Source organism: Dermacentor variabilis, chromosome 5 (genome assembly GCF_050947875.1).
Source record: "Dermacentor variabilis isolate Ectoservices chromosome 5, ASM5094787v1, whole genome shotgun sequence".
NCBI lineage: Eukaryota > Metazoa > Arthropoda > Arachnida > Ixodida > Ixodidae > Dermacentor > Dermacentor variabilis.
The window spans coordinates 173,313,388-173,326,643 of record NC_134572.1 but is presented as its reverse complement, the minus strand read 5'-3'; the positions used below and the strand labels follow the sequence as shown (position 1 = coordinate 173,326,643).

General features: G+C 46.9%; 1 protein-coding gene across 1 annotated transcript in view; it reads left to right on the top strand.

Annotated features, from left to right (window-relative positions):
- LOC142583340 (phospholipid-transporting ATPase ABCA3-like) overlaps positions 1-13,256 on the top strand; it is a 122,418-nt gene that overhangs the window by 33,832 nt on the left and 75,330 nt on the right. The window contains exon 3 of the mRNA XM_075693761.1: positions 11,602-11,775. Coding sequence (XP_075549876.1) covers positions 11,602-11,775 — 174 coding nt within the window. The remainder of the gene's footprint in view (positions 1-11,601; positions 11,776-13,256) is intronic.

Here is a 13,256-nt window from a genome sequence, read left to right as displayed (position 1 = left end):
AAGATCTCGCTCTTGGCTGGGCTCTCCTGCGTACCAGCGGCCTGCTGTTATAGCTGTCTGGTGCAGTGCTTCCTGCTTGGCACCGGGACGCCTGAGCTGCCTGCCTGCTGAGCGATCCCGATGACTGGCGACCGGGTGTCCTACTACCGTGCGGACCTTATCGCAGATCCCGCTCGCGGCTGAACTGTCCTGTGCACCAGCGGCCTGCTGTTGTAGCGGCCTAGTGCAGTGCTTCGGGCTGGGCACCGGGGCGCCTGAGCTACCTGTCTGCCGATCGAGCTCGATGTTCTAGCGGCCGAGGCGTTACAGGCAAGGCATTATGGGCGAGTTACAGCAGTGGCTTGGTGTTCTGCCGGCCTGCTGTTCTTCTGCTTCAACGTCCCGACAAGGTGCGGCGTGATGATGATGGCTTAAGACGCGGCCTTAGCAAGCAAAATACCAGTCGTCTTCAAGTGTCAGACGACGCAGCGACGCACTACGCAACGACAACCGTCATGGTCACCGCATCGACGACGCACACCGGCGAGTCGTGCTGCATTAGTGCGAGGCACGTCTTTATATAGGAGAAATGACTTCCGAATTCTAGTCCGCGTGTATGTAAATTGTCTGTACCGTGTTACCGTGTCTGTATAAAGTATGTGTTGCATGCAAAAAAGCTCCCGTCTGCCGTGTAGCTATTAAATGATGCTGGGCCCAACGGAGACAGCAAGTTTGTTCGATCACACAAAAGCTCCACGACCTGGTATCAAAGAAAATATTTCAAGATACTCACGAAAAAATGACTTCGAGTATTGAACGTATTCACCGACTTGGTTAAATTAAGGAAGGTGAATCTAGAGAACGGCCAATTATACTTAAGTTACTTGATTATCGCGACGAAGTTAACATAGTCCGATCTTTTTCCAGGCTAAGCGGGATCAGTTGCTCCCCTAAGCGAAGACTACTCGCTCAGAGTTCGTGAAACTAGAAGAAAATGGTGGAACTTCACGAAAAAAAAAACGGTTACAGAGGAGAAAGGGCAAGACTTATCTACAACAGAGTACAAATAAATGGTCGTCTTTTCCCCTGGGATGAGAGACGTAAGAATATCGTTGAAGCGAAAAAAATGAGGTAGAACTACCAACATAGCAGCTTTCCTGGCAATGGCGGTTAACCCTTCTGAAGGCTAACGGCCGAAGCCTTGCGAAGTTCGACGACATTTTGTTGGCTCTAAAACCCGATATTGTCACTAAGGGAAACGTGGCTGCACTCAGCCCTTAGGGATCATGAATTCGTACCGCCAAGTTACACTATTGTTCGCAAAGATAGAGATACTAGAGGCGGAGGCATAGCAATTGTTTTACGGCAGTGCATTGGCGTGCATGGTCATGTCTGCGGTGATGGATGTTGAGGCAGTTTGTTGTAAGCTTCACCAGAATGACGATGTCGTGTACGTGGGTGCTGTTTACAGGCTGCCGAATGCGGAAGCAGCGTGCCTAAATTCTCTTGTCGAGAACATTAACTCGTGAGTGCTTGGTGGCAGGATTATCATAGTGGGGACTTTAGCCTACCTTATGTGAAGTGGCCTTGCTTGAGCCCAGGTTCCCTATCGAACAGTATTGTAAATGACCTTTTATTTACTTTCAATCACACTCATCTTGTTTTGAGCCTACGGGCATGCAAGGCGGTTCCCACTGAGTGTTAGACCTTTCATTTGTAAGCGATCATTGTTCCACCGACCACGCAAGTATTAAAGCAGTAGACGGCATATCGGACCACCGAATAGCTCTGTGCATCTTTCATTTGTCAGCTCCTATACGACAACCTCGTATAGTAAAATTTGTACTTTCGTATAGTAAATTTGTAGCCGATGATGCGGCAATAATGACTTTCCTCTTTCACGCGTATCCTGACTTCCCAGATCTTTGTGCCGTTAATAACGCAAGCGTAGATGAAGTGTGGGCACAGTTTAAATGTAACATCATGAATTGTTTATCAAACTTAGTGCCTACATGAAAGCAGGTTACAAAAAAGCCCAGTTCATTGATTAACTGCGACATGATTCACTTAAAGAGCGAGATCAATCTTGTTAGAAAGACCAAAACGACGTTAGGAAGTGCTGGCTTCGAGGTTGCACCGTTGACGTCGACCCTGAAAGGCAAACTAGGAAACGTGAAGCAGAACTTTTTCGGTCACACCATACAAAGGTGGAGAAAGAAAAAACATTATTTTACAAAGGAATTTGGGACCTCCCAGGCCTCCTGGGTCCCAACACGACCCCGCTGAACTCAAACGTTCATGTTTGCCATGTCCATGACGCTGGCAGCCCTGCTGGCAGCGATCTTCTGCCTTGCCAGGTCCGTGGAGCGTAGTGAGACCTCCCAGTCCTCCCAGGTTTGGAGTGGTTGCGGCCCGCCGAGTGGAGGATAAGCAGGGCAGGCAAGGAGTATATGGGTGAGGTTTGCTTTCGGCACATTGCACAGAGGGTAAGAAGGTGGAATGGGTCGGTAGGGGGATAGGAAGGATGGAGGACAAGAAAAGACGAATAATTTCAATTCATACTTTCACTCTGTTTTTAGCACCGATAAGAATGTAAAGATTGCTGCAAGTTAGTTACGTAGGTTGAGATAAACCACTTTCATCTTTAAGCATCACAGCACCTTGCATTGTTTCGCTGCTCTTATAGCTTGATGAAAAGAAAGGTAGTGGTGCGGACAGCATACCAAACAGCTTCCTGAATGGGTATGCTGAACCGATTAGCGGATATCTTCATCTCATATTGAGAAAATTAATTCGCGGTGGCCATATTCCCGCGGACTGGAAAATCGCGAACGTAGTACCGGTACATAAATCTTGTGGCACTTCACCCCCATCCGAACTACAGGCACATCTCTCTGACATGCATTAGCTGTGAAATTCTTGAGCACATTATCTTAAAATCACTACCTAAGCACGTGGAAGAGAACGTTCTGATCTCGCCTTCTCAGTACGGAGCAAGAAGTAGATTATCTACCATCACTCAACTCGTAGAGGCTTCACCTGACTTTGGGCTAGCAATAAATGAACAATCACAAACGTATTTTGTGTAGATCTTTCTAAAGCTTTTGACCGTGTGTCTCACTGTAAAATAATCAGTAAATTTCCAGAAAAAAATTGCAATGGTCCAATAATTGACTGCATAAGCCACTTCCTTTTAAATCGCTACCAGTTCCTGCACTACAACGGACATAACCCAAACACTGTCAAGGCCTTTGCGGGTGTCCCACAGCGATCTGTTCTGGCCCCTCTCTTGTTTTTGTTATTCATAGATGATATTGTTGAAACAGTATACGTTATCGTTACCTTATTCGCAGACGATTGAATGCTTTACAGAGAGATTAAAGACATTAGCCTCCAAATCGCCCTTAAATATTGCCTGCACAATGTAGCCCAGTGGTGGCCAGACTAACAGATGGTAGTTAATTCTGAACAAAGCGTCGCAATGAACGTAAGCAAAAAAGTTAACTAATATTTACATTTACCGTTGACGGTGTGTCCCTTCGTACAGTGACTCAGTACAAATATTTCGGGGTTTTGATTTCCTCTGATCTCAATTGCAATAAAAAAGCTGTTTTTCCTGAAATGAACACTACGTTACGCCACCGCAGGTATAATGCGTGTATATTACATCACTTTTGTTTGGCCGATGCTGCAATATGCGAATATAGTGTGGTTCCCCTGCACAAAAGCCAACATTTGTGTGCTGCGTACAGCGCAAGGCAGGAAGATTTATCTTTAACAGGTACAAGCGCAGTGATTCCCTCACTGAGCTACTGCACCGAGCAGAGTTGTCTACACTTTTTAACAGAGCCAAAATACATCTTCAGAAATTCTTTTATCAATTGTTAAACGGCCACTTTAAACCAATGCCGCATTATTCGCTACTGCTAAAGAAAAAGTGAAAACTCACCAGAAACATGAACAAATGTTTAAAGAATATTTTTACGCCAACAATACATCCCTTTTTTTCATTTTTCTCTCAAGTAATAAGGGAATGGAATGCGCTTGACCCACCCACTGTTGCCCAAACAACACTGGAAAAGTTTCTAGAAAGAATTGAAAGCATCATCCCGGAGCTCAGGAGCTCCTAATACTAAGCCACTTACGTCCATCTGTGGGCTTCTCATTTAATGTTTCTTTTCTTCGTCCGTTCCTGTGTTCTCCTCATTTGAAATTTGTTATTGCATACGCCAGCCATCTTCTCTCCAAATCTCAACGGGACTATTCCATCACAGAACGCGAGTGCCTTGCTTTGGTATAGGCTGTCGTGAAATTTTGCCCGTATTTGTAGGCCGCGCATTTTTGGTTCTTGCCGACCACCACCCTCTTTGTTGGCTGTCATCGCTCAAGGAACCAACTGGTCGCCTTGGTCGCTGGGCTCTCAAGGCTATAGAAATATATATTTGAGGAAATTTAAAAGGCGGACCCTGCTAGCCTCGCTGGTCATGACTTCGATTCCTGGGTGCTTGCCATATCTGATTAGGTGATATCGGAGCCGAACAGCGTCGGGATGAATCCCTAAAGCTGACCATTCAGCAGCTCTCTTCCACACATTCCGCCCTTTCCCTACGTGAGTATGTCCTACGCAATGAAGTTGTACATGAACATGAAACCTTACGGGCCGGAATTTTTGCTAGTTATCCCCGCGCCCCTGTGTGCCACCATTCTTCAACACCTACACGATGCTTCAACTGCGGGACACCTCGGCGTCTCACGCACTTATGACCGCATGTGGCAGTGGTTCTTCTGGCCTGGCTTGTGTCGCTCTGTGCGACGATACGTTGCCGCCTTTGAGAGCTGCCAACGGCGCAAACGTCCTGATCTTCCAAAGGCTGGCCTGTTTAACTTGTCGACATTCCCCCGGAGCCCTTCTTTCGCGTGGGCCTTGACTTTGTTGGACCTTTCTCTACGTCCATATCCGGCAACAAATGGATTGCCATCGCAACTGACTATTTCACCAGATATACCATCACGCGCACCATGCCCAGTAGCTGTGAAACAGACTTTGCAGATTTCCTGCTCAATGACGTCATCCTTTGAAGGGGGATCCGCGCCAGCTTCTTACAGATCGTGGCCGCTGTTTGCTAGCAAAGGTGATTGACGAAGTTCTTCGTAGCTGCTCTACTGAACATCGCTTTACGACAGCCTACCATCCACAGACCAATGGTCTTACCGCCCGCCTTTAGTGAACTCTCACGGTTATGCTGTCTATGTACATTACTGATCACCGCGATCGGGACGCCACCATATCCTACGTTATTTTTGCCTACAACTCGTCCCGACCTGACACCGCATGTTGTTTGTCATTCATTCAGTCCTGTACGGCCCTGCGCTGCCCTTCGAAACACTCCTCAATGCTGGTCCCTCCGTACCCACCGCATATGCTAGGGACGTCATCTCAAGAGCCAGAATAGCACGTCAGTTTACTCACACTAGGTTATGTGTGTCACAGGCCTCCCAAAAATAACACTATGATAACAGGCACCGCGCAGTCGAATACTCTCGTGAATCTATGGTTCTACTTCCTCCTCATTACATGTCCTGCCCATGCCTATTTCTTTTTCTTGGTTTCAACTAAGATGTCATTAAGTCACCTTTGTTGCCTCACTCAATCTGCTCTTTTCTCATCCCTTAACGTTACACCCATTATTCTACTTTCCATAGCTCGTTGCGTCGTCCTCAATTTAAGTAGAACCTTTTTCGTAAGCCTCCAGGTTTCCGCACCGTACGTGAGTACTGGCAAGACAAAGGTGTTTTACACTTTACTTTTGAGGGAGAATGGCAACCGGCTGTTCATGATCTGAGAATGCCTGCCGAACGCACCCCAGCCAATTCTTATTCTTGTCATTATTTCGGCCTCATGATCCGGATCCGCGGTAGCTACCTGTCCTAAGTAGATGTATTCCCTTACCACTTCCAGTGCCTCGCTACCTATCGTAAACTGCTGTTCTCTTCCGTGACTGTTAAACATTACTTTGGTTTTTAGAGATTAATTTTTAGACCCACCCTTGTGCTTTGCCTCTCCAAGTCAGTGAGCATGCATTGCAATTGGTCCCCTGAGTTAATAAGCTAGGAAATACCATCAGCGAATTGCAAGTTACTAAGGTATTCTCCATTAACTCTTATCCCCAATTCTTCCTAATCCAGGTCTCTGAATATCTCCTGTAAACATGCTGTTAATAGCATTGGGGAGATTGTATCTTTCTTTATTGGGATTTTTATTGGAGTTCTTCTTTTACGCCTACTACTAAAGTTGTCCATGTGTCAAGGCTAAAACCCTACTTCACGAGCAGCGCTGCCTGATTTTAGAAGACGTCGGCACGGCGCTCGGTCGGCTGCGAGTAATGTTACGAGGAATCGCGCATGAGTATGCCGTTAAAGGACCGCTTCATTCCGCGAAGAGAAAGAAGATGGGACATGCCGCGTGTGATGCTGTCAGCCATTCTGTGGTAGACCCCGCTCTAGCGGGGTCTTTCACTGTTATCACAATACTCCCTCATGTTATAAATACTGCAAAGTTTCATTAGCAGTCATTCCACTCATTTGCTGTATGTGATGTAACCCCTGATAAAAAATTGTAGGAAATAAAAGTATTCGGGCGGCCACGCTACGGGCTTTCTCCTTAATTTACCGCGCTAGGTCTCTAAGTCACGTAGATTGGTTCTCCACGTATATATGGGGAAAACAAACAATATGGGATTGTTCCAATGAGTGAGTAGTCATCTTGGTGCTCTACCAGAACAGATTTTAATAATTGATCTTGCTGTAGGGCGAAATGAATCCATAACCAACACAGACTACTGCAGGTAAGAAGGTTATTTAGTTGTTGTAAAATAAATTAAGTTCGTGTAATTGCATTCATACAAACGCTGTTCTACATTTACGGTAGCACAACCTATATATGGAAATTCGCTCATACATAGCACAATATCAGTCTAGAAGCCGAAGACGGTAGAAAGCGCGCCAACGTTGTAACTGGTTCTACAATTACAGTGACAAAATACCATTAATCAAATTGTGCCCGCCGAACGAAGACTAGTGCAGTCAACAAAGCCATGGTAACATTCTTATGCAAAATAGCTGCAAGCGCAAGAGGAGTTGAAGGACTCCAGTTCAAAGTGAAGCATGTAGCACTGACAGATACAGGGTGTCCCAAGTGTCATGCACCAATATTTAAAAATATCCAGATGCCACGCAGCTGGACAGAACAAAGGTAATGTTTGCCGTCGCTTCGAGATACTCAGATTATCTTTTGCATTCTGGCTAATTGCATAATTAGACCTAATTATTGATCTTCTCAAATTTTTGAATTAGGTGAAAACTGTCTGTGCGAAAATTGAAGTGCAGCATGAAAAACACTCGTTACAGCTTTCTGTTTCTCAATGCGTGCTTGTCATGGTGCGGCCTTATTCAATTGGGCGAAACATCGATCAACGCGCGAAAAGGTCGTACGAAGAGGAATCGGCGAGCAAGACGATTATTGCCGGCCACTTAGGCAACCTGCCGAAAGAAGTCGAAGGCACGCTTAAAGATTATTGTCTTTTTGTTATCGGCACGACGACCGTGACGCCCCGACTGGTTTTTGTAGGAATCCCTGTGTATTTTCTGCCCCACGCGCGCATTCAGAAGCTTCTTGAGAGGGCAGGAGTGCTAGTACTCCGAAATATGTGTTGTCTCTGTGCAATCCTGTGTCCACGAATTGCTGACAGTGTATGTGTACCAACAGTGCCGTATGGCCGGCTGCCTTCATTTTTCCTGTGTTTGTGAATGAACAATGGAGGGCCGCCACGGACTCAAGGGTGTGCGTGAGTGGCGAAATACAAGTGCGCGACCTCTAACAACATAGGAGAAATCACCCGTTTCCTCGCCCCTTATTAAAGCGGGCGCGACAGAGACCTTGGGAGGAGCCGGGATACAATTTTGTGAACTTGATTGGATTGTCACCAATATGTGCTCTTCCCCAACGCAGGGAACTAAGGAAATCAGAACTTATTTAACGCAGGGTGTAGACCGAGCTAGGCAGTCTAGAAGCTGAGCCTATAATCTGCTGAGAGGCATCAAGGAACTAGTGCCATCCAGTATCGCCTGGGCTGCATAGCCATGTCTGAACTGCACCTTACTAGTTGACGTTATCATCATCATCATCAGCCTGGCTACGCCCACTGTAAGGCAAAGGCCTCTCCGATACTTCTCCAACTACCCCGGTCATGTGCTAATTGTGGTCATGTTGTCCCTGCAAACTTCTTAATCTCATCCGCCCAACTAACTTTGTGCCGCCCCCTGCTACGCTTCCCTTCTCTTGGAATCCAGTCCGTAACCCTTAATGACCATCGGTAATCTTCCCTCCTCGTTACGTGTCCTGCCCAAGCCCATTTCTTTTCCTTGATTTCAACTAAGATGTAATTAACTCGCGTTTGCTCCCTCACCCAATCTGCTCTTTTCTTATCCATTCACGTTACACCCATCATTCTTTCCATAGGTCGTTGCGTCGTCCTCAATTTAAGTAGAACCCTTTTCGTAAGCCTCCAGGTTTCCGCCCCTTAGGTGAGCGCAGGTAAGACACAGCTGTTATGCACCTTTCTCTTGAGGGATATTGGCAACCTGCTTTTCATGATCTGAGAATACCTGCCAAACGCACCCGAGCCCATTCTTATTCTTCTGATTATTTCAATCTCATGATCGGATCCGCGGCCACTACCTTCCCTAAGCAGATGTATTCCCTTACCACTTCCAGTGTCTCGCTACCTATCGTAGACTGCTGTGCTCTTCCGAAAATGTTAAACATTACTTTAGTTTCTTGCAAATTACTTTTTAGACGCACCTATCTACTTTGGCTCTCCAGGTCAGTGAGCATGTATCGCAATTGGTCCCCTAAGTTAGTAAGCAAAGCAATATAATCAGCGAATCGCAAGTTGCTAAGGTATTCTCCATTAACTCTTATCCCGATTCTTCCCAATACAGGCCTCTGAATACCTCCTGTAAACACGCTGTAAACAGTATTGGATAGATCGCATCTCCCTGTCTGACGCCCATGTTTATTGGGATTTTGTTGCTTTCTTTATGGAGGACTACGGTGGCTATGGAGCCGCTGTAGATATCTTTCAGTATTTTTACGTACGGCTCGTCTACACCCTGATTCAGCAATGCCTACATGACTGCTGAGGTTTCGGCTCAATCAAACGCTTTCTCGTAATCCATGAAAGGTATATATAAGGGTTAGTTATATTCCGTATATTTCTCTATTCCCTGATTGATAGTGTGAATATGGTCTAGTGTTGAGTAGCCTTTACGAAATCCTGCCTGCTTCTTTGGTTTATAGAAGTCTAAAGTGTTCCTGATTCTATTTGCGATTACCTGAGTAAATGCTTTGTAGGTAACGGACAGTAAGCTGATGGGTCTATAATTTTTCAAGTCTTTGGCGTCCCCTTTCTTAGAGATTAAGAATATGTTGGCGTTCTTCCAAGATTCCGGTACGTTCGAGTTAATGAGGTATTGCGCATACATGGTGGCCAGTTTCTCTGGAACAATCTTCCCACCATCCTTGACGTAACCGACGACAAACCAACGTCTCCCACGAAGCTCACGGTAGTTCTCCTCAAGTTAGCTCAACCTGCTGTAAGAAAGACATGAGACCTAGACTCCCGGGAAACCCAGCCCAGCAATCGCATCCACCGCAACGAGATAGGCTTGCCAGCATTCTTCGGCAAAGCTCTGCCATCGAGTCCATGCTTCATGGACTTGCTGCTGGTGCTCGGCCATGCGTATGTCATCATTTGTTCTCATGAAGTCTGTTTAGTTGACCACCGTTAAGTGTGTTTTGTGTAGTGTTAATTTCTATAATGAGTGTTAACCGTCGTTTTATTTCTTTCGTCTTCGTGATTGATCTAGATTAAGTGCATGTGTGTTAGTTTTGTTGTGTTTTTTGTGTTTCGTTTAAATTTGTCTATCGTCGGCAGTCGATAAATGAATTTTTTTTCCTTCCTTTCTTTTGACTCTGACCCTCGGCTCTGATTGCTTGAGTACGGAACGACCAACTGGCTCGTATACCCCGTCAACGGCTTCACAACGACTGCGAACGGGTGACAAGCCGTGACAGTGCTACATAAAAGTGTTTTTCCGAGCGCGAAAGCAGCCCTCGAAAACACGCAAAATTCCCGCGTAACTGGCAGCTCGAGGAACTTTGCGTGTATGAGCGGGCTTCTTTCAAGGGTAGCGGTAACAGGGTTCGAAACCAACCATTGAACCCACTTGCGTCCCTTAGTCTGTAGCAATGTGTACATACAGGGCACATGTCGCCCTTCAATGAACTTCCTTGGCGCTGGAACTGTAGATGCGGTTGTGGGTAGGTACCGCCTTTCGAACAAACTCTTTGACGCCATCTGCAGTGCTGGATATGTGCGACTCAGTTTGTGCTGGTAATGTGCTGCTCTCCGATGACGAAAACTATCCCTAAGGTGTATTTTATGGTGAGCGGAAGCCAAACCACGTCACAAGGTTCCCTTAGGACAGCAATCGGACGCTTTAACCGGCCACGCCACAAATGCACCATGGGTATGTGCCGCTTTTCAGCGAACGTATTCCACACCAACGCTTTAGCTAGCTATGCCTTTAATACACTGGGTATGCTGCGCGCTTCAATGAATCTTTCCCCAACTTGGTTCACTGAATATGTGCCACTGAGTATACGGCAAGCAAAGGAACTATTCTCATCATTCACAGAGGCCGGCGCTCCGCACTTCTGGCCTCGAAGTACACGCGCAGACTTTCCGACGGTGCCACTAGCGGCGCATCACGTCAAGAAAAAAAGACGTGAGGGAGACGTCCTTGTCTGATGACACGTTTCTCGGCGCTCACACGCTCCGACGCGCTTTACATTTCAAGGACCACGCGCAAGCTTCGCGCTGGCGTGCGAGATGGCACTGAGTGTTCATAGGGAAGCACGAAAGAGGCGTCCTGTTGCAGTATATGCCTCGTACATAACTCGTTTCGATGGTGGAAGCGCATTGTCTAGCTATATTGATTCCACTCTAATGCATTGCCGTTGACAGTCGTCGTGAGATTGGTGCTGCCGCAATTTTGTGTTTCCTTATGTTTGCTGTGACGTTCGACTGATGACCGAAGAGGTGTTCGAAATTCCAGCCCTACACCATTAAAAAAATTGTGGGGTTTTACGTCTCAAAATCACTTTTGGATTATGAGGCACGCTGTAGTGGGGGACTGCGGAAATTTGGACCACCTGGGGTTCTTTAACATGCACCTAAATCTAAGTACATGGGTGTTTTCGCATTTCGGCCCCATCGAAATGCGACCGTCGTGGCCGGGATTCAATCGCGCGACCTAGCGCTGAGCAGCCCCATACCATAGCCACTAAGCAACCACTGCGGCTGCCCTAATGCATTAAGCCCTTTGAAAATAATAAGAGCGAAATGGAAATCAATCAAGCTGAATCTTTCTTCAGATGTGGCTCGAGGGTAAATATACGTTATAGGATCGCGCTAACGCTTGACGCCTACATTTGAGCTCACCTCACTGCCATTCTTTCTTCGCATGCCCTTCATCGCCCTTTCTTACCACTATTTTAAGTGGGGGAAATATGCGCAAGCTCTCTATCGCGGTGGCGTTGGTCGGCTTGCCTGAAGTCCTGTTCCTGGACGAACCGTACGCCGGCGTCGACGTGCTGGCCAGGACGCGCATCCACGAGAAGCTCAACCGCATCAAGGACAGCACGGAATGCAGCATCGTGCTTACTTCTCACAGGTATCACTTGGCTACTTGTCGACATGATCCAGGTTGCATGAACGGAAACATGTCTTGAATTTAAACATTGTAAAAGCGTCGGCTGAAAACAAGGAAGGAATGGTTAGTTTCCAATTCATTAGGCTTATTATGTGCACTTTCCATGGTGTTTGCACGTTTGGTTCTTGTTTATGTTGGTCTTAATCGTTCATTACTCCGCATGTAAATGTACTTGTTTTCATACAAAACGTGTTCGCCTTTGTTTTATTTTTTTTACTGCTGGTGGCTTTGCTTTCCGGAAAAAACTACGTAACTCAAGGAATTTGAATAGAAAAGGGATTTGGTGAGCGATGAGAGCAATATACAGGCAAATTTCTAATGTTGTGTGAATTAGGCATGAATGAGACCAGTTTTTATCGAAGTAGAGAAGTCCACTTGAAGGCATAATAGACTGTGCAACAAAACTTACTTCAATGCGTTTGCCAGAAGCGGAGTTATTGGCAGTAAGAGATCGGCTTTCATCTCCTTAGCGGTGCTCCCGCTCCTTGTTCAGTGCCTCGCACTGCGAAGAGCAAACCACGTCACAAGGGTTCCTTAAGGACAGCAAACCGACGCTTTAACAGGCCACGTCACAAATGCACCATGGGCATGTGCCGCTTTTCAGTACAGTGGGACGTGTCATGTCCACGACATGTCGGTGGTGAAACTTGATTTTGGATATTCATGTCGGCGCCGCAACTTCCGATCTGGGCTCCTACGACGCGCCATACTTCGAGGCTAACCCTCAACTTACAGTTGAGTTCAGGATGCCTCGGCCCTTAGCTGCGCCACACACTACTAGACAACTACGCAGGGTTGTTTCCTCTTGCACCGAGTGTGAAGTAGCACTTCTCGTTTCGCACTCATCTCTACTGCAATTATACCATATTGACACGTGTACTTATCAGATGAAGCGTCATTATTACTTTCGCTAATGCGAGTAAGTAGGCAGCACCCACATCGGGTAAGCGATGGAAGCCGCACAGCGCATTCTCATTGAGAGTATCCCTGACGTAAGGAGCTTCGACCATGGTGGCGACACAGCTCGATTGAGTGCAACACGGGAAGCAGATGACCTATTCGAATCGGATGGTGGCGCTCTGGCTGGCTCGCCACACGCCAGGAGCCTCGTGTCACGCAGACACCACTTGATGCCCGCTGATGCCCTCAGCGAGCCCCAGCGCACACAGCCAGCGTGCTCGTCGCGGCTTCCTTTGGCGGCCGCGCTATCTATGCTATGCAGCAGACGCAGCTACCTGTAACTGTTTGCTATGTGCACAGCAGGACTCCTGCTCATGTGCTTCAGTCTTGTCATGGAACATGATGCGGGCCGGCTTTCTGCCGCACCAGCTTGACCAAAACGACACCCAAATTGCGCATTATGAAGTTCTGACCATTGCTGAACACGAAGCTATGTCGCCCAACACGTTCATCCACGAGAGGCTATGAGTGAGCGTGTGCTA